This window comes from Chlamydotis macqueenii, chromosome 5 (genome assembly GCF_036417535.1).
Source record: "Chlamydotis macqueenii isolate bChlMac1 chromosome 5, bChlMac1.mat, whole genome shotgun sequence".
In the NCBI taxonomy this organism is placed as follows: Eukaryota; Metazoa; Chordata; class Aves; order Otidiformes; family Otididae; genus Chlamydotis; species Chlamydotis macqueenii.
Genome location: NC_141560.1, coordinates 33,030,085 through 33,049,535, shown reverse-complemented (window position 1 = coordinate 33,049,535; position 19,451 = coordinate 33,030,085). Strand labels below are relative to the sequence as shown.

At 35.1% G+C, this 19,451-nt stretch overlaps 1 protein-coding gene across 3 annotated transcripts in view; it reads right to left on the bottom strand.

The window, feature by feature from the left end:
- Window positions 1–726: 726 nt before the first annotated feature.
- STXBP6 (syntaxin binding protein 6) overlaps window positions 727–19,451 on the bottom strand; it is a 117,225-nt gene continuing 98,500 nt past the window's right edge. For all 3 annotated transcript variants that reach the window (XM_086748708.1, XM_086748709.1, XM_086748710.1), the window contains exons 5-6: window positions 5,658–5,815; window positions 727–3,812 (exon numbers count right to left, since the gene is read on the bottom strand). In XM_086748708.1, the coding sequence (XP_086604834.1) occupies window positions 3,789–3,812; window positions 5,658–5,815 (182 nt within the window). In that variant the 3' untranslated portion in view covers window positions 727–3,788. The remainder of the gene's footprint in view (window positions 3,813–5,657; window positions 5,816–19,451) is intronic.

Here is a 19,451-nt window from a genome sequence, read left to right as displayed (position 1 = left end):
GAAGTAATTTAACCAGTTGACAATACTTGCTAAGAGGACATTTTTTTGAGACTATGATCTTAGGGACCATGTTTAAGCCTAAAAAAAAAAAAAAAAAACAAAAAAACCCCAAAAAAACAACAACAAAAAAAAAAACCCAAAGAGATGGCAAAGGCAGATTCTTCTGCAAGTAGCCCTCACTCCAATATAAGGGATTATTTCCCTGTGTGTAGAAGAATTCTACCTTTATAGTTTTATTCCCATATGGCAATTAAAATTGCTTTTGCTTTGATAAAAATTTATCAATAAAACTTCATGAGCAGAAGAAAACAACAACAATTTGAGAATAAACATTTCATAGAAAATTGAAATTTTGAAGGGCAAATTAACACAAAAGTTCTTTTTAACCTGTACAGCCTTTAGGTAGAAGGCTAACTTAAAACCATATTCACTGTTGTCTGGAATCTGTCTGGACATGAAATCCTTCAACCTAGTTCCCATTACTTCTTTTTTAATTACAGCATTCTTTCTAGAGAAAGTTTTCAGCATTACAGTGGAAACTAATTTTTATTCAGTATTGCTAGAATTAAATATAAAGTAATTTACAAATAACTTACCTTTTGAATAGACAACTCAAATAATCCAAGGACAGTTTTATTCTCATCACAGTTGAAGTATTTAATGACAAAATCAGGGTTTCCAGTAATGACTTAAGAGACCAGGTCCCACTTCCCCCCCCCCCCCCCCCCCCCAAATGGCACAAAATAATTTCTACATCTTTGAGAACTTCCAAGGAATTGGTTACAACAGGTATTAGCAAGTATTACAATTCTGGCATATCATAACAAAACCTACCTACCTACCTTTAAGATAACTTTAGAGAGCACATTTTTGTTAATATTTCACATAATGCACAACTTTTGCTAGACACAAAAGTAGCCTTTTAAGACAGCTTGCAGTACAGTAATCAAGTCTAACAATACATTATTTTTATTCTTTGCAGAACTTTGAAAAGATAAAGAAACTATTGATGTTTTTACAATTTACAAATACATTCTTTCATATGAAACATTAACCTGAATTATACTATATTGTCATGTACATGACTATCTAATAATACTAGGTTGTATACACTACAAGTTATGTTCCAGAAGGAAATTGCAACGCTGCAAGATTTACCTTTGGATAAACATTTATACAGCTCTGATTTTTTTTTTTTCTAAAAACTACCAAATCTTGTAGTTTAATCAACAGCAAGAACAAAGTAAACACACAAACACTCCTTTTCCTTCATCCAATAACACTAGGTTACTTAGAATTCTTATAATAAATGGCTTTTAATGGTTGGATAAACGTCCTGAGTTATGATACATAACACAATACACTTAACTGGAAGATATTAAAAAAAATGCTGAAAAACTGTCAGTGAGACTACAGTAATTTTAGAACAGTTTAACTCACAAAAGGTCTGGAACTTAACAGTGCAACTGTGATCTTGTCCTGTCCAGCTGATATTCATGTAAACAACTGAGAACCTGTGCCTTTTTATCTGAATTTAGACAACTAATTCTTTTCAGGTTTATCTGATCTAGGTTTTAGACATTTTTTCTAAATTATTGACAAGCTTAGAAGACCAGCTAGATGGCAGCAGTTCAAAACCTATTCCCTTCTCTCAAGATAAAGACTTGTGAGGTTAGCAGCAGAATATAGTTAAATAAGTAAGAGTGGAAAAGATGATGATGGAAAATAGCTATGAGGTCAAAAATGTACTCCCTGATTGACTTCTAATTAAGCTATTTTTTAAAAATAGCCTAAGATTTTCTCTCTAGCAGAAGTTTAATTTCTAAAGAGGGACTGATTTCCTTATTAATTTGCAGAAATACCCATAGTCATTACAATGGCACTCAGAAAGCTACTGACATTTCCAGGGCACGTATTAATTGTACGTAACTCAATGGAGTGTTCAGAACTCCTATTGTTAATGAGCCCGTTTTGACTTAAAACGGATGTGGCCAAATTCTTTTTCAGTTGACAATGCTGGATGTAGCAACTATTAGAACTGATGATAACTAGATCTAAATGATCGTATGATTCTACACAGATGACAAATTTACCCCTTCTCTCAATTCCCACTGTGATATTAAATAAAAAGCTTAATACAAAACAGTTTAAATTACAGGCAAAAGAAAAAGATGTAAAGTTTGAATGCAATAATTTAACTAGACAGTGTCTTCAGTTTAAATGAGAATGTTTTCCTAAAGCCAAGCATATTTTCACAAAATGGGTATTTCCAAGAGATTTTCAGTTACTTTAGCTTGTGGTAATGAAAATATTCTCAATTACTACAGAAGCTTTTATCTCTCTTACAAGCACTGCTCTGAGGATTTTAGACTGTTTAAAGTGTCATTAATAATGCAGAAATCTTATTTTACATTTAAAATGAAAACTACAGTACATTCATTAATGCCAGCTTTCTGGCTCTCTGGTAAGATGAGGACAAAAATAAAGAGCAGGCATTTTCAGAAGATGAAGGCTGAAACTTCTGCTAGGATTTCTCTTTCTAGCTTGCTGGTTAAAAAAAGAAAAGTGCAGCTTTTTTCTTTTTTTTTCTTTTTTTTTTTTGTTCTTCATCCTAGAAGCATATTAGAACATTTTAAAAAATGTTAAGAAAACAGCTGCGAAAGAAGATAGTAACCTACTTATTTTCATAACAGAATACAGTGCATGTATTGCATATAGTGAATACAGAATGAAGTGGGGAGTCATCCTTCCCGTGATAATGTATATTGAAAACTGAGACCCAAACTAGAAGTTATGATTCTAATGTACCATTACATGCTTTTTGAAGGCCTCTATTTTAAAAATCAGACAACTAGCTAACACAGAAGTCATTCTAATCAGACAAATTTTGGAAGTGTTCCATTTCTAAAGTGTTCCCAAAAATTCTTACTGTAGAATTTACGAAATACAGATGGACTTGGAAAATAGTGCACTATCATTTTCCCAGGCCTTTGGCCACTGAATCACAGGGAAAAAGAAAATGAAATGTTATTTTATACCAGATTGCTAAATTCTAGATTGTGTTTGAGGCACAGCTATATGTGTATAGATTTAAAAAAATACTTTTTCCCCCCAATTTTGAAACCTCAAGCATACATTCTGTAGGTTTCATTATACTACTCAGATAATCAATCTGGAAGGGAAAATAGGAATATTCAAAATGCAGCACAGATAACATTCCCCTATGAAATTCAGATACGTACTTCTGACTGCTGGTGATGGCACATGCAAAACTTCCTACACTGGGTAGAAGAAACAAGTTTTTCTGTTTCCCAGGACAAAGTAGTCTATCCTCCACTTTAATTACAACCCTAGGTGCTTAATTCCAACATTCACATTCTGCTGATGCTACATAAAACAAAGAAAAAGCATACCACTTCCTTGGATTTTATTTCCCCACATATGTCCACAACCACTTAAATAATTTTCTGTACAACTGGGGAAGAATATTACTATTTTAATCCTGATCAGCTTGTCATTTGGTCCAGTTCCCCTGTCTGCTTTCACTCCTGTAACAACTGAAATACAGGTAGAAAGCGTTGCAGGACTGTGTAGCAGTATTACAAAAGAGGAACAAAAGTAAGTCAAAAAGGTAGAAATGCAACACTTTTTCCTGCACAGAAACTGAAAGAATGCATCTCCACTAAACTGGAAGAAAAAAGCACACAGAAGTCTGGATTCTCCTGTAAAAGTTGCTGAATGTAGCCTTTTGAGTTTCTCTTGGGAAGATTTCAACTTTGGGCAGTATCTCAGCATTTGTGCTTCATGGCAAGCTGAAAAAGAAAGAAAAAATGAACTGAAGAGAGATCACATGTAACAACAGCTATATTAAGCAAATGTGGCTAATCTGGATCAGACAAGCGTCTAAACAGACTTCTCCAAAAGATGCCTGAAATCCATTACTTCTTTGCACACAGATATGCAGAGTCGCTCCCTTTGCTGTGACAGATATGCAAAGTCTCCCTTTGCTATGCTGAGGAGGCAGGATTTATCTGCTTTCATAGCTAAGTTTCCCAATGTTCCATTATTTTGCTATCTGAGAGGAGGGCTAGAGCAAGACGCTAAAAACAGACATGCTTAAAAGAATGGTCATTTAGACCTAATGATTTGGATTGTTAAATACAACCAGAAATTCTAGACAAGTAATTTAAAACACCTGTTCAGCAGCTCTGCCACTACATAATGATGAAAAATTATGGACTGATTGCCTTCCCACCTCTGTGATTACCAGTATTTCCATGTCATACAATTAAAAAATGGACTTAAAACTGGGAATGAGAAGGAGAAGAAAAAGCTAGAGTGAGTTAAATCCTGTATAAAAAGTGTAGACAAACCCATTTTGGCAAACCAAGTAGAGCACTTAGTTTTAGGCTCCATATAATAAAAAATTAATACTTGTAAATAATAGCATGCTATACAAAGCTGAGATGAGTGAACCTTCTAGGAAGTTACCTAGAAACCTGAACTGGTAGAGGTAGTTAAAATTTCCTCATTTGCTACCAGTGAAACACTGACCAATAAATGACTCAAATGTAATTGACACAAGCCTTTCATACTTAAGCACCTGGTCATAAATACATAATTTATAAAAAACCCTATTATTTGTAGGGATATACTGGAAAGGCATTTCAGCATGAAAGAACTCCAATCAGCACTTATTTCTCTCCTCAAAGATTTTTTTTTTTTTTTCAGAAATATGTGTCTTTAGCCAGAAACTCTGACAGGAAGTTTTTATTATACAGAACCTGTAACTCTGAGCTCTTGTGCAGTCCATATTTATCAAGGATGTTATTTTTACTACTATACTGCATACTTTAATCCTGAGAGTTTAAAAATAAGATTTTCCTAGCAGAATCTGTTGAAAACATTTGTTTCTATTCACAGCATGTCTTCATCTGTGGAACTGCTATTTGGCGCATGTGGAAGATGATAGGGCAACACATGTGCATGTGCTACGCAGCAAAACTATCAAACTTACATGCTAAAATGATTGCTTATGTGCAGAAAGCTTTCACTCTTTCACTTTTTTTTTTATTTGAAAAGCATTCTGTCTGCTGTGGATGTGTTACACAGCCACCAAACTGAATGCTGTGGATGCCTAGAATTTTCGTGACAGAGATGGAAGCTCGGCACCATTATGCACACGCAGAAGCAACAGGCATAGTACTATCAATACCTTCCACCAAGAGCAGAGAATGTCCACACGTTCCCGAGACTGAACAATTCCTCAATATCCCCATTAAAAATATTTCCAGACATAAAAGATACATCTTCAGAAACAGACAGTCACAGACCTATGACTGCTTATCAAAGGGGGATGAACAATTTCACTATACTGCTGCACAAAGTATAAGGAATAGTTCCAAAGAGTAGGGGGAAGATGGATTTGAAACGTGCTTCTGGAAGGTGAAGATAGATAGCTTCAATTCAAAAGGCAATGCAGTAAATCTCAGATTCATACACAGAGAAGTTACAAACCTGAAAACTGCCAAGTGAGGAATAGTATCAAGGAAAATAGCAAGTTGTTTGTAAACAGTGACTGACTGCAATCCTTTCTAGAGCTTCCTCCCCTTCCAGTGACTGACCTACTGAGAAGCCTTGTCCCACCATAATCTTACCTTGTGTGCAGTTTCTGCAAACTGCTGGGCACTGTTCTTCAGATCCTCTGTCTTTTCTTCTGCTCGACCTAGCCTTTCCCCACGCTCATTCAAAGCCTGACTTGCCTTCTGTACTGCACTTGTCACACTGTCTGCTGCTGAGTGGAGTATGCTGTTTCCTGCAATATCAAAATAAACTATCAGAAAAACCTGAATATATATATATCCTTTGTATTAAATACAATTTAATTTATAATATTCTAGAAGCTAGAATGTGTTATCTGCTAGTTTATAATCCAGTAGAATTTTGGATAATGGGAAAAAGTTATTTTCTCACTCAAATCATATTATTAGCAAATTACAAAAAAGTACCATATTGCAACATAATACTTGGGGAATATAAGGAAGCAGAGGACACAACTTAGCTATGTATTATTTTTTAAGCCTTATGCTCATACATCGTTTCAGGAAGCTGTTCTACCAAATCAATGAAACTGGTCACAAGCGCACACAGTTTCTTCACAACACTCTCATGCTGATACTGATTAACTTTCTTTGGAAGTTACACCATCTCCCCAGAGAATAAATTATTGCCTCCATAGGACATGCCTGTATGAATCCACCCTTTTTTCTATATTATAATCACTATAATAATATTTAATTTACAAGTGCACCCAAAACACTACTACTACTACAGTTACATTGTGATGCTCTGATCTATTTACCTTTGACCCTTCTCCACATGGAGCACTGGCCTTGTTTCACGTGACAATAACTTTACTTAAACCTCAGTATCTAAACTCCCAGCAAGGCTCAGTATCTTCTAAGCCTTTACCTTTACCATCCAAATCAGCTTATCAGTTTCTCTGTTTCTTCTCTGGAACACAAGGTAGTTTCTTCAAGTTTTTAACAGAACTGCATTTCTCCTCTACATTCATCCCTTTTAAATGCTCACTCTTTACACTGCTGCTTTCTACACTGCTTCTCAACAGAAAGGATTATCCTCTTTCTGGAATGAAGTGCTGGTGAATGCTTAGAATATGAACAGGACAAAATGAAAACTCTCACAGAAAGCTAAATGTTACCAGTATGAACTGGTACATATTAAAATATATGTAGACTGAAAAAAGACCATTCTTTAACCTTTTCAGAAAAAGGACTAGAAAAAAAATCAGCTTCTTGTAATACAGTAGTCCCTTAGTGTCTTCCACAAGCTTTAAAACTTGATTTACAGGAAAATTTTTACCTAGCATTTTGTTCTCTAGACATACACAAAGTCACCGTGAGAATCAGAAAGCTGATACAGATGGAGCGTTAATGAGTAGGCACGTTCTCACTGCCAGTTTTCTAAACTGCCCCAAATATTGTAATCACACAGAGCTTTTTTTTTCCCCCACAGCATTAAAACCAAATATGTAATACTTTTAAATGAATTATACTGGTAAAGGTATGAAACTAGTTCAACACATAAAGCTGATCTGGGCACTACAGCAAGTCTGCTGTTAGATCAAAGTCTGCTTTTCTTATAGATATACAGAACCAAGTGAAAATAAACACAAACCTACTCCTTTTATCGTTAATCTGAAAAGTGTGTCTACTTCAAAAATATTGCCAGGTTAAAAAATAAACAACGAGGAGTGAAACTGAAGGCTGCCCCAAGTAGCCTGTGGAACAACAGTACAAGCTGCACATGCAGGAAGTCTCGAGATAAAAAATTGCCTTAAATTTTTTTACAGCCAAAACACAACTAGTATCAAACTATGGGGGGGTGGAGGGACCCAAGAACCTACACACAATGACTCACATATGACGAATCAATATGAGAAATATCAAGCAAAGAGCACCCTGGCCTCCTGTATACCAATATTTTTGTATTTTTCATATCAGTAATTAAAAATAATGCATGCATAGGACATGGAACAGCTACAAGTTTGTGTTTTTTAATGTTGCATTGAACAAAGAGGCTGCACTCAGGAAAGGAAAACACTTGCCATTAATGTTGAAGAGATGAATATAAGAATACTGCAAGTTGGAATTTGCAGAGAAAGAAATAAAACTTTACATTTTCTTCAGATGCTGAGGGATCTGATAATAAAACCAAGCAATTTTAAATATCGTACACTTTTTCTTGTCAAGATTTTTCACTCAATTGTTATTTTGTTCATAGTTTGCTTGTTTAAAGCCAGTTCTTAGGAGATTATTTTGACTTCTGTTCACGTGACTTTTCCAATAAACACATGTTCTGGGCAACACGGCACTGGAAATAGTTTCCTTTTTTTGGTGGCGTGATCTAAAGGCTTTAACCTCTTGTATAAATCAGTGCTAGTTTTCTAGGATAAGTTTTAAAAGCTCTCAACGCTGGAGTAACTCTGTTGTTGCTTTACAAGATCACAACGCTTCTGCAGAATGCACAGGAAGCAGGGCACAGGGAGAGCTTTATAAAACTAAGCATCTTCTGAAGTCTTAAAATGTGTCGGGGAGTAGAAGTTAACAGATTGCTGACCTTCTGGCAATGTCAAAAGGGAGTTACAGAATGAAAACATTCTCCATTTTCTATATTCCTGAAAATAGCAGGATTTGTGGCCAAAGACTGATATCTATTTCTCCACATTGTTTTCAGCAAAGAAGAATGAACTTGGAAGTCTGGTACAATAATAGTAATTGTTTTTCCTTCTAGCTAATACAGGATTGTGTTCTCTCCTTCACCTGCTGCATTGTTCTATTGGCAGTGACTTGCAGAAGCTGCTATTCTGAGACTGGTTTGGAGAACTACTTTTAGATAATCTTTTCCAATGGAATGTCAGCAAAACAATAAAATAATGCACTCTAATTTATTAGCAACACAGACTCATATGTCAGAGTCTATTGAATTTCATCAGTGTATTTCTAGAGCATGTGTAGGTGATTTCTGGTATGACTGACTATGCTTTGTCCTTATATTAGTATTACTGCAGGAATAGCAACTCTTGTACTGGATGTATTGGAGAATCATTCCTATGAACAAATCACCTATAAACTGCAGAATTTTTAAGCTGTTCTTCAGGAGATAACTACTATGGTTTAGTAGCTGTGGCAGCAATGGTAGTGGGAAGACGGTTGGACTAGATGATCTTATAGGTCGCATCCAACCATGTGATTCTATGATTCTATGATCTCCAGAGAAGTTTGTTCCATGACTGAATAACAAAACTACCTGACCTATACCCACTTAGGTGTAAAAATTATGCCAAACACATGCACTGAGCCACTGAAGAAAAATGCAAAGAAATGTGACAGTCAACATCTTTCTCCTAGGTCTGGAAAGACTGTTTTCCATTTTGCTTAGTTTTTACCAAAGACGTGACAACTGCTGTTAACTTCCCCCTGCCCCTAAGAAGAGTCTGGGGAATTTCAGGACTTCTCATCTACTAGGTGAGAGAGACAAGCTCCTCAATGGAAAACTTTCAACAGCTTTTCACATACAACACTTACACCACTAAAATATGGTTATGGGGTAGGTGATGTTCTGAGTTGGTTTTAGTAGGAAAGTACTCGCATTATTCCCAAGATCTTGAAATCCAAGAGCCTGGGAGCTCAAATTTTGCATGGCTACACTTTTCACTGCAAGCAGAGTCTCATGCTTGTGTTGCTGTTTTTTCTAAGGTATACGGAGATTATTCCATTTTTGGAGTACATATATCTTTCTATAGCTCTACAGAACAAGATTCCAGCAATTGAGACCACAGATTTTTCTCTTTCAAATAAACATGAAAGGAAAATAGAAAAGTTTACATATTTTGTCATTTTATTAAACAGCTGGTTTTTTTTAAGTCTCTATTAAGGGTAGGCACATAACTTTTCACTATATAACAGTATTTGCAGTCTCACTGAGTAAATGGAGCAAATATTGCCAGACAACATGAGATAACAGGAGACTACTGAGTTTAATACAAATTACTAGGTTAATATTAATTCCTAGTATCAGCAAGACATGTATGTCTAGGCCTACTTCCCTTTGAAACAAACAAATCAAGCTTAATTCAGTGGGTTTCTTCAGTTTAATTTTGCTACAATATAAAAGCACAAAAACATATTGCTAATTTATTTTCAGTTACTCAAACAAGTGGTTTAATAAGGTTGCCTCTAATAAAGCTTTTTCTATAATACTTTCTGTCTTATTACCTGAAGTTGTGTACCCAGAGGAAAGGAACATGCAGATTTCCAAATCAGTCACTAGCTACACAACTCAGTAATCCAATTTGCTAAGCAGATTATACATTTTATTTTTGAATTTGCTGTATTGAAATATAAACTATTGGAATTAAACTTCTCTCTCCTCTTAGAAAATTAAATTAGTGACCTGTATAATTAGACATAACATTATCGGGGCCCAGAGGTACAGAAATAGCAGAAGGGCAGCAGCCTTTGGGTGAGTGCTTTAGACCAGTGATCCTAGAAGTGTTACTTGCTTATGGACATAAAAAATTGAAGCAATAAGACTTTGCTCCCCTCCCCTAATTTTAAGATTTTTGGTTCTTATGATGAAAAGCTATATCAGAGGGTCTTGCAGCCCAGGTGACATTGCTTTAGGCCTTTTATCATGCACAAGAGAAAAGTATATCCTTAACCCACAATACTCAGTACCTGAAAGATCTAGAGATAGTATCATCAATCAACATGGGAATCAGTTTATTTGTTCAAGAAACTAATTGGCCTCTAGAGATACAAGTATTTAGTTTGAATTATTTGTTTTAACACACATTCATTAAAGCATCACACTCTCTATTAGTCATGTCAAATGTATTTCAGTTCAGTGCAAGGATTTATCTGTATATTAGTGACAAGACTTTACAGTGTCTAATTTCTGTAAGCAAGCATTTGCTTTTTCAATGTATATGCATTAACACAGTATTTAGCAATTACCTTCTTCTGAGAAGGAAATAAATGCCACTAGCAATTATAATTAAGAAGTTCCATCTATCACATGAAAATTTTTTATTTAAAAATATAAGTTATTTATGATTCCTGTTGAACTGCATAAAACTGTCACCAAATAAAGGTTAAAAGCATAAGGACAATCAGTTCAAGTTCATTAACATTTCTCTATCACAACATAATTATTCTACATGCCTAAACATCTATTTGCACTCAGATATGCTAGTGTCACTTAAAGTTCAACAGAAGTGTGGAAACATTGAGCGTAAATACAAAGAACGTTCTTTTTCTCCTTCACTACTTTGTTTTTTGTTAACTTCCTGTGCACTCAGCAGTTAAGAACCAAAAGCATTAAACGATTAAAATATCAATACAAAACTAAAGGACTCTAAGGAGAAGAAGAAAGGTGCTGAACAATTAAGAAGTAACATATCCTTGTGAAAGAAGGGACCATCACAGAGACGCTTTTTGTAAACGGGAAAGTGGTCTGAAGAAGGGAAAAGGCTATATAGTATTGCATTATTTCCCTTCCCAGGTTACTTTGAAACACTTAACTGAAAAAACAGTTTAAACTGACAAAAGGCAAATATAAAAAACACTAAGAGGGGAAGAGATTAACATAAATTCCGTGTTTCCTGACAAATAGTGAAAGAAGCCTTAAGACTGTATTTCTAATTATAGCTAGGAATTAAGATTACTTTCCAGTTTATCTCATCAATCCTTAAAAATGGAGGTGACAAAGACAGAATATAGCTTCAAATGGGAATTTTGAAAATAAATCATCTTTTTAATTTTCATCTGAAATGAATTATGATCCTTTAGACTTATACAAGAGACCAGCTTTAAATTCTTTGCTTAGTTATAGCAGTTTTCTAACCCTTCATACCTATGATTATGACTAGACTCCATATACATACAAAAATTTGATTAAATTATAAAGAAAATTACAAAGAAAAAACATAGTTAGCTAATATTTTGAGCTTGTGTTCACACATTCCAAATCTCTTACTGGTAAATTACCTAAGCATGGGAAAAATGCTCAAGACAAACAGTAATTTCAGGTCAAGTAGTTCTGTGATTTTTAAATGTAACACATCTATTTCTAAATGAACTCCAGAAATACAAGAGAGCAAATTTTTTTTTCCCATAAAGAATCACAGTTAACTTCTTGTCTCTCTTAGCACTTCATCTGGTTATCCAGGCTGTTAATGTTAAATAGGATGGGCCTTGGTGCTAACTTATAAGGAATGCCAATAGTAACTGGCTATTATTTGCACTTTGAACTGCTGACCATTACACCCTTGACGTCCACCCACCTTGATGTTCACCTATCCAGTCTGTATTTCCTCAGCTTTGCTATGATGACATTAGAGGAGACAGTGTTGAACGTCTTGCTGCAGTCAAGCAAAAAGACATCTGCTGCTCTCCCTTCATCCACAGAGCCAGTAACTTCCTCACAAAAAATAAGCTGGTTTGGAACAATTTGCTTTTAAAAAAACCTCTGGTGTCAAAATCTCCTTGCCCTCTGTGCATCTAGAGAAGTTTTTCAGAAGGATTTGCTCAATGGCCTTTACAAAGGTAAAAAAAAAAAAGTATTTCAAGTTCACAAGCAATTGAAGTTTTCAATACAGAATTATTATCTGGTTGAAATAATTGATAAATATTAAAGCTTCTCTATGCATACAAATAGAATTGAAACTCATGAAAACCTCATTATCTTCAGTCCTATCCACAATGTGGCTATTTATGTTGGATGTCTTAGTTGTCAATGTCAAGCATTAATTTTCAAATGCCAGGCTTGACAAAAATTACTACAGTCGTTTATGGGTCTCAAAGTAGAAGTGGTTTGGGGTTTTCTGGGGAGGATTTTTTTTTTTCTTTTTGAATTCTCAAATATTTTTATCCACCTCCATCTTGCTTTTCATAACAAGTTTTGAAAAACATCTACCCATAATTACTGCACAGCAAAGATCCACAGTATTTCCTTGATAATGAACTCATTCACTACTTCTTTACAAAGTTTTAATAGACTGGAGAAAAAAAAAAAATCAAATCTACCAGTATGGCAGCTCATATGAGGCACAATGAGACTTTTTTTTTTAATCTAATGTCCTTTTTGTGGCTTTTTGTCAGTGAAAAGCTGCTATTGAAGTATTCTGTTTCTGGCAGGTTCTCTCTCTGGCAGAGATAATGTTTGTTATGTTAAAACTGAACATACTGTAGCTTTAGCAGCAGGAAATTGAGGGGGAAGAAATCCTCTAGTGTGGGCTGCTGTGTGGGAATCTGTACTTGTTCCAGCTAAACATCTCCACCAACAGCGCTGATCAACAGCTTGCAAATAACCAGGCTCTGCAGTCTGCAGCCCATAAACACCCCTGACATAGGCTTCCCCCAACCTCCCCTAAATCTACTAGAGTACAAGCAGCTCCACTGCAAAACTTCTCTCCATGTTCAAGAATTAGAGTTGGTATTTGCCCCACAGAAAAACGAAAGTGTTTCTGAAAATAGCAAAAATTTGATGATTCCTACAACATTACTTTGGACTCATAAGAGCTATAACAAGTCTCAATCCTGAGTTAGTAGAGTTTGCCAATAGTAACTTGTCTTTTGCCCACATTATTACTTAATTTTACTTTCACTTTAATCTAGCTACACATAGGAACTGTATTGAAGGCAGCTGTTGGATCTCCTTCAGACAACCATGCTTTAACCTGCCTAAATGCTTTAAACCTTCCCTTTAGGATGTGTATTCCCCAGTTTCCCTGAGAGCATTAGAAACTGGCGATTTTGTTTACCAAATAATGAATTAAGGAGATCACTGCTATCAAAGACAAAATACTAAGCTAAACATTTTTTAGTCTGATCTGGTTTGAATGTTCCAAGAAAACTCCTGAAGATGTTGTTAAGCAAAATGGGATGGACATTTAAGAAAATTACATGAATCAGCAGATGCTTTCAAAAAAGTTTTGGAGCAAGGCAAACATATAGTTATACTTATCTAGCATATTTTCTAAGTCTTCAACTATTTGTGGCTTTGGGGATTTAATGAGACAAAATATCTTTGCATGTATCATCTTGATTGAATTCTTTTTATAAACTTCTCTAAGAAAAGAACCAATCCCACATTTAGCTGGCCAAATAACATCCCTAAACATACCAAATACATGTTTCTGGATTATCTCTGCTGTTTAACTCCCCTATTTCAACATATCCTAACCAGAAACACACAAATTAAACAAAAAATCAGGTAGGATGAAACACAGCAGACCATTAGCTGACCAAAACCTGACAGCAGCATGTGAGCAGCATGACTTCTGCAGAGCACAAGGAATAAAGTCTAACCAAGTGGAGAAGATGAGGTCTTAAAAAAAAAAAAAAAACAACAACAAAAAAAAAAACCACCAAAAAAAACCTTTAGTGTTCAACAACTCAGTATTTTGATTTCTAACAAGCAAAGTGTATCCAAATTTCTCAATGTGGCTTGCAAGATCTAAGATTTAGAAAATGCTGTACTACAAAAAAATCAACCCTTTTTAGGGTTCTGCAGTGGACTACAAAAATCCCTTTCAGGGACAGATGAGTACAATAACCTTTTTAACACAGTCAGAACAAAAACGGAAGTATTATCTCTGATGCTAGTGCCCTTTTATTTTAAATAGTGACACTAAACAAAATAGGGGCAATTAGAGTAAAAAAAAAAATTAATTGATGAGATCTCTTGATAATAAAAGTACTTCCTGATCTGCTAAGACCCTCTCTTCTGTTTTATTCAGCACTCTATAGCAATGATGCAAATTATCCATGCTTTTCAACATTTATACCAATATAAATGCTTATATAATAAATAATCCTTATTATAAAATAAGCACAGATGATTTGTGTTGACTGAAAAGATGAATGTCCTTACAAATACGAAAAGAAAGCTATGTTGTATAGATGATACGTGAAATAATATGTTATGTAAAGCTTTACTAGTATTGTTCTGTTGGGTCACCTAACTAAGATCAGATTCAAAGGTGGAGAAAAAGGGTCAAAAAGATTTTCTCCACAGAAAATCTGACAAAGACCAAGAAAAGGAAGAAAAAGTCTGCATATGAAAATTATTTCTTAAGATTGCCTGCACTAGGCATGAAGAGACTCATCTGACCAAATTACTGATTCAAATTTCAAACAGTAATTTTTTTTAAAAAAATCATTTTAAAAAACAAACAAAAAAAAACCAAAAAAAACTTTGCTTCAACTTATCGTAGGAACTTGTCACTTTGCTCAAAATGTTAAGGTAATTGTTGGGGGGGTGGGAGTTATGCTGTTACTTGTACTACATTTTAACCAATATGTTCTTACATACAAATCCTGACAAAATCAGTACTAAAAAACATCTAATAGTGATAGCTAATATTAGTGCTCATATTAATGATAAATAGTTACAGTCAAGCTTATCAACCCAGTAAATCAAATACAGGTCAAATACATAGAAATTTGCACTTTTGTGAAAAACTTTGTATCTCAAGATCCAAGCTAGAAAAGCCTTTGTATGTAGTAACCTCAAAAACCTTGCAAGAAGAAAGTCTAACTTGTTCCCTAAAAACGGTAATTTTCTCGGGAATTATAAAACCAATCAAGTCTAAAAATCTTACTGAGCAGTGATATTTGCCCATTATGACAATTTTGAACTACAGGGGCTTACTCTGGAAAAGCTCTGTAATTTTACAGGATCTCAAGTAATGCCACTATTACAGCTGACCTGTCAAGGTGCAGAATGTGCAATTAAAACAAAGAACAGCAGCTACGCACCATGGCAAACTTTTGTTTGAGAATGAGATGCCAATTTTAAACATTTATCTTAAATGCAGTTCCACAAGCAGAGAGCTGTGAAAGTTGTCAATACTGGAAAAGCTTCTGAACTTGTCTGCTTTTGATTAGCCAACTGAACATGGGATAATTGCCATATGAATTTTTATTGACATTGATGTCATCCTATAAAGAAAACTTATGTGGTTTTTTTTTTTTGGTTAAAATCTGTGTCATTTCTTCCAATAGGCAAAATCCTTTATGTCCTACATTTCTTCATAACCACAAGCTGAAATATCCAATCAAATTCTATTCAAAATCAGAACATTTTTTTTTCTGCAAGGAATATTCAGAAAAAGAAAATAGATTTCATATAGGATAAAAAGACAGTGACTACTATAAAGAGTTGCATTGAATATGAAGAAAAATGAATTTTGAATGAAAGCCTGCAGTGAGTTGACCCTGGTTAGCAGGTAAGCTCCCACCCAGCTGCTTGCTTACTCCCACTCAGTGGGATCAGGGAAGAGAATCAGAAGGGCAAATGAGAAAAGTCAAGGGCTGAGATAAAAACAGTTTAATAAGTGGAGGAGGAGGAAAAAAAAAAAAATCAAAAACCTACCAACAAAAACCAAGTGGTGCAAAAACAATCACTCACCACTAGCAGTCCAATGTTCAGTCAGTCCCTGAGCAATGGCTACCTTGGGAAAACACCCCCTTCAGTTCCTACTGGTGAGCATGCTCTTACACAGCATGGAGTATCTCCTTGGTCAATTTGGGTCAGCTTTCCTGGTTGTGTCCCCTCTCAGCCTACACACTGGGGACAGATAGAATGAGAAACTGAGAAGGCCTTGACTCTGTGTAAGCATTGCTCACCTAAAACACCACTCTTATCAACACAGTTTTGAGCTCCATCCCAGCCAAAACCAATACAAAGCCTAATTCACCTTTCCCCTGTCAAGGCAATCCAAAGGATTTACACATCTCCAGATGTATTTCATTTTGTTGTTGTTTTGTTTTGTTGCAAATTCAGGTCACTAAAGTACTGATATTTCTTTTAGGGTGGGTGGGAGAATCAGGTAGCAACATGCTTTGAAAATAAAACACAGGATTTTTCTAAACAAAAGTACTGCTTACAGTCACTGTATCAACTACTGTTTGATTTTTTTGATTAAGTGATGTTAATCATTAAGAAACATAATGCATTAACCTGCTACAATGGAGGCATGGAACACAGTTTATTTGTCAAGAGACTCACACTTCTAAATCAGGCAGGTGATTTTGAAAATTCCATGTTTGCTACAAACTCATTTTTTTATTTATAGAAAGACTATTTAAGTACCATATTCAAAGCCACCAACTTCTGTTACCACATAGACTGAAATAAAGTTGGAGCTCATGAGTAAGAATGTATAAGACTGAATGAGAACTGGTCAAGGTCAGGATGGAGTCAGTCAAGAGCCATGGTTTGAACATCAAACAGGAAAAACTCAGTGTCTGGCCTAGAACTGACTGGCTGTGCAAAAGCAGCTGCCCTCAGGGAGAATGTGGTCTGGTAATCTAGGAACTGTACATTAAGCAATATCTCAATTGCCCAGGTAGAACTAGTATGACTATGTTTATGTCTGAATGTTTTCTCTGCTAATTGTGCGCATTTTTCCTATCTGCTTTGATCAGCTACTCTCAATAATAATAATCAACTTGAATGTAGCTTGTACCTGATTAGTCAACTCCTTTAGAGAGCGCTTCACAAAAGTCACCTCCTCTTCTACTTTCCAAACTGTACTTAACCACTGAAAACAACACTTCAGAAAGAAGAAGCCGATCACAGAAAGCTCAAGTTCTTTACCGACATTTGTTCAGATGGGAATTCAACTGCCTAGAAAGGGAATTTTTTTCCAAGGAAAAGGGGAAAATAGAAAGTTACAAGTTTCTCTAGTCTGAAACTTTCCCCTAGGCTGTCAAGGCTTAGACGATCAGCCAGATTCAGCAGTCAAAATGATACATTTTGTTAGGAGAAAAAATTATGCCATTAAAAAAAAAAATACTAACAGTTGTTCATTATTGCAACACAACAGAGAAACTGAAGACATGAAGGCAAATCTCTTTCTCCACTAAAATTGTCACAAAATTGTTCACAACAAAGAACAGCTGTGTCTGGAATGACCCAGCAGAAACACCACATTAACAAAGGACTAAGTGAACATTAGGCTTCTAACTCAGGAAGCTTAGGTATTTTCGAATCAAAATATTTAGACTGATGAAGTTCCAACTGATGGTGGCACTTTGCAATTCCATAAACTGCCTCTCCTTACTGAGAACATATTTTTGTTAAAAATAATCATTACCAGAGAGTCACGCTTCCTAGACTACCATTAGCCCAAGGCTTTCCATCACTACTGTAACATAACAGCTGATTGCAAAGGTCGACAAGTTCTTCTTCATCCCTCTCACCTCCCTGTCAAGTAACTGTTATACATCCTTTCACGTGTATTGGGCTGACAGCCTTGTTTAGGAGCACTTTTGAATAAAAGAGGCAACTGCTGCTAAGAAGAACCAACGCGGTAAGAGGTGACTGAACTCTCTTAAATAACCATGCAGAAGCTTTATTAAACAGCTCGAGTTATTAAGTAGAAGATTACAGAAGTAGTACTTCTGTGATTGTAATCCTATAAGATAATTCATTCTTACAACTAAATGAATTCCTGGATCACAGGAACGGAGCGTTCTCTAGATAATTTCAATATTTAAATTATCAGCCAGAAAGAATGACTAAGTGATCCAAAAGACAGACATTCATAGAAAGTAGTCTATTTACTGGATTTATTAATTTTATTATAACTTTGAAACACTTGAAGCTGCAGAGTTAAACCTGAACACCAATTTCTCAATTTATCTTTCACAGATAATGTACTTCCAACTTAAATTTGAGCCTTAATATCTAGAAATCTCCTAACTCAGCCTGAACAGTAGGATTTCCATCATCTTTGAATGTAAACAAAACACTTCTGTAGGTCTTTGCATCTGAATCTGGAAAGTTTAAGACCTTCAGAAGAAGCACTAGTTACCAAAGTCTGATAATTGTTGTGATGTAAGTGGTACATAATCTCCACCTAGCGTACCTCGTACTGATCTTGCAACATGAGGAGTCACTGTAATCTCAGCTCACAGACCAATGTTCCACCTTTGTAAAAATCTGATTCTACTCAGGAAAGTAATACAGGTTTCAGAGTAAGAAGTGATCTCAAATTAAGACCAATTACACTAGCTTCCCCTGTTTTGATGTGGGGTATGCAATTTCTTCCAACAGATGAATCTTTTCATATTCATCAATGCCAACAGTGGCCAAGAACAGCTGTGAACAGGAAGTTGCAGGCAAATATCACACATTATTTTTGAAATAGAGAGATTTTTAGATTAAAAAAAATAATAATCTAATTTGGTATTTTGTCCAAAGCACAAAAGACAAAGAAAAAAAGAAAAAACAAACAGTGGATTATAGGGACTTTCTAAACCTCTATAAATCTCTTAAAATATGACCCCATACTTTTAAGTCTTCCTGATTTGCAACATCTGAAATGAAGCCTATAACGTTAATTCTAGTAATTTAGAATATAGTGTAACAATATGTTCTAATATAACCCCAGTTTGCCACTTCATCACTTTTTAATCTGTTATTTATATCTCCATACAATTTATTTTCATATATATGTAATCTTGTACTTTTAAGGCCAAAAAAGTCAAGTTTAATGTATCTCTGTTCTCACATGAGGAAACAGCATATTTTATTCCTGCTGCTAGTTAAGTAATATCTAAACTCTGGGAGTTTAACAGATGCTTTGAAGTTATGTCTAACAATAACATAAAATAACTTGTGAATCGTAACTTCATACTTTTATGAAAGTTCTACTGATTATAAAGAATGTAGGAGGCAAAATGATAATCCTAGCTGTTCAGCTGCAAAACCTTTATCAGCAAACAACAAAACAAGATAAGCTTTATTGGCAACTGAAATCAGTTTCTTCCTCTGCTCTCGTTAGTCACATCAGCTCCAGTGGGTACCATCCCACTTTTTGTTTTAGCCCTGGGTTTAACCTGTTGACTGGAAAGAAA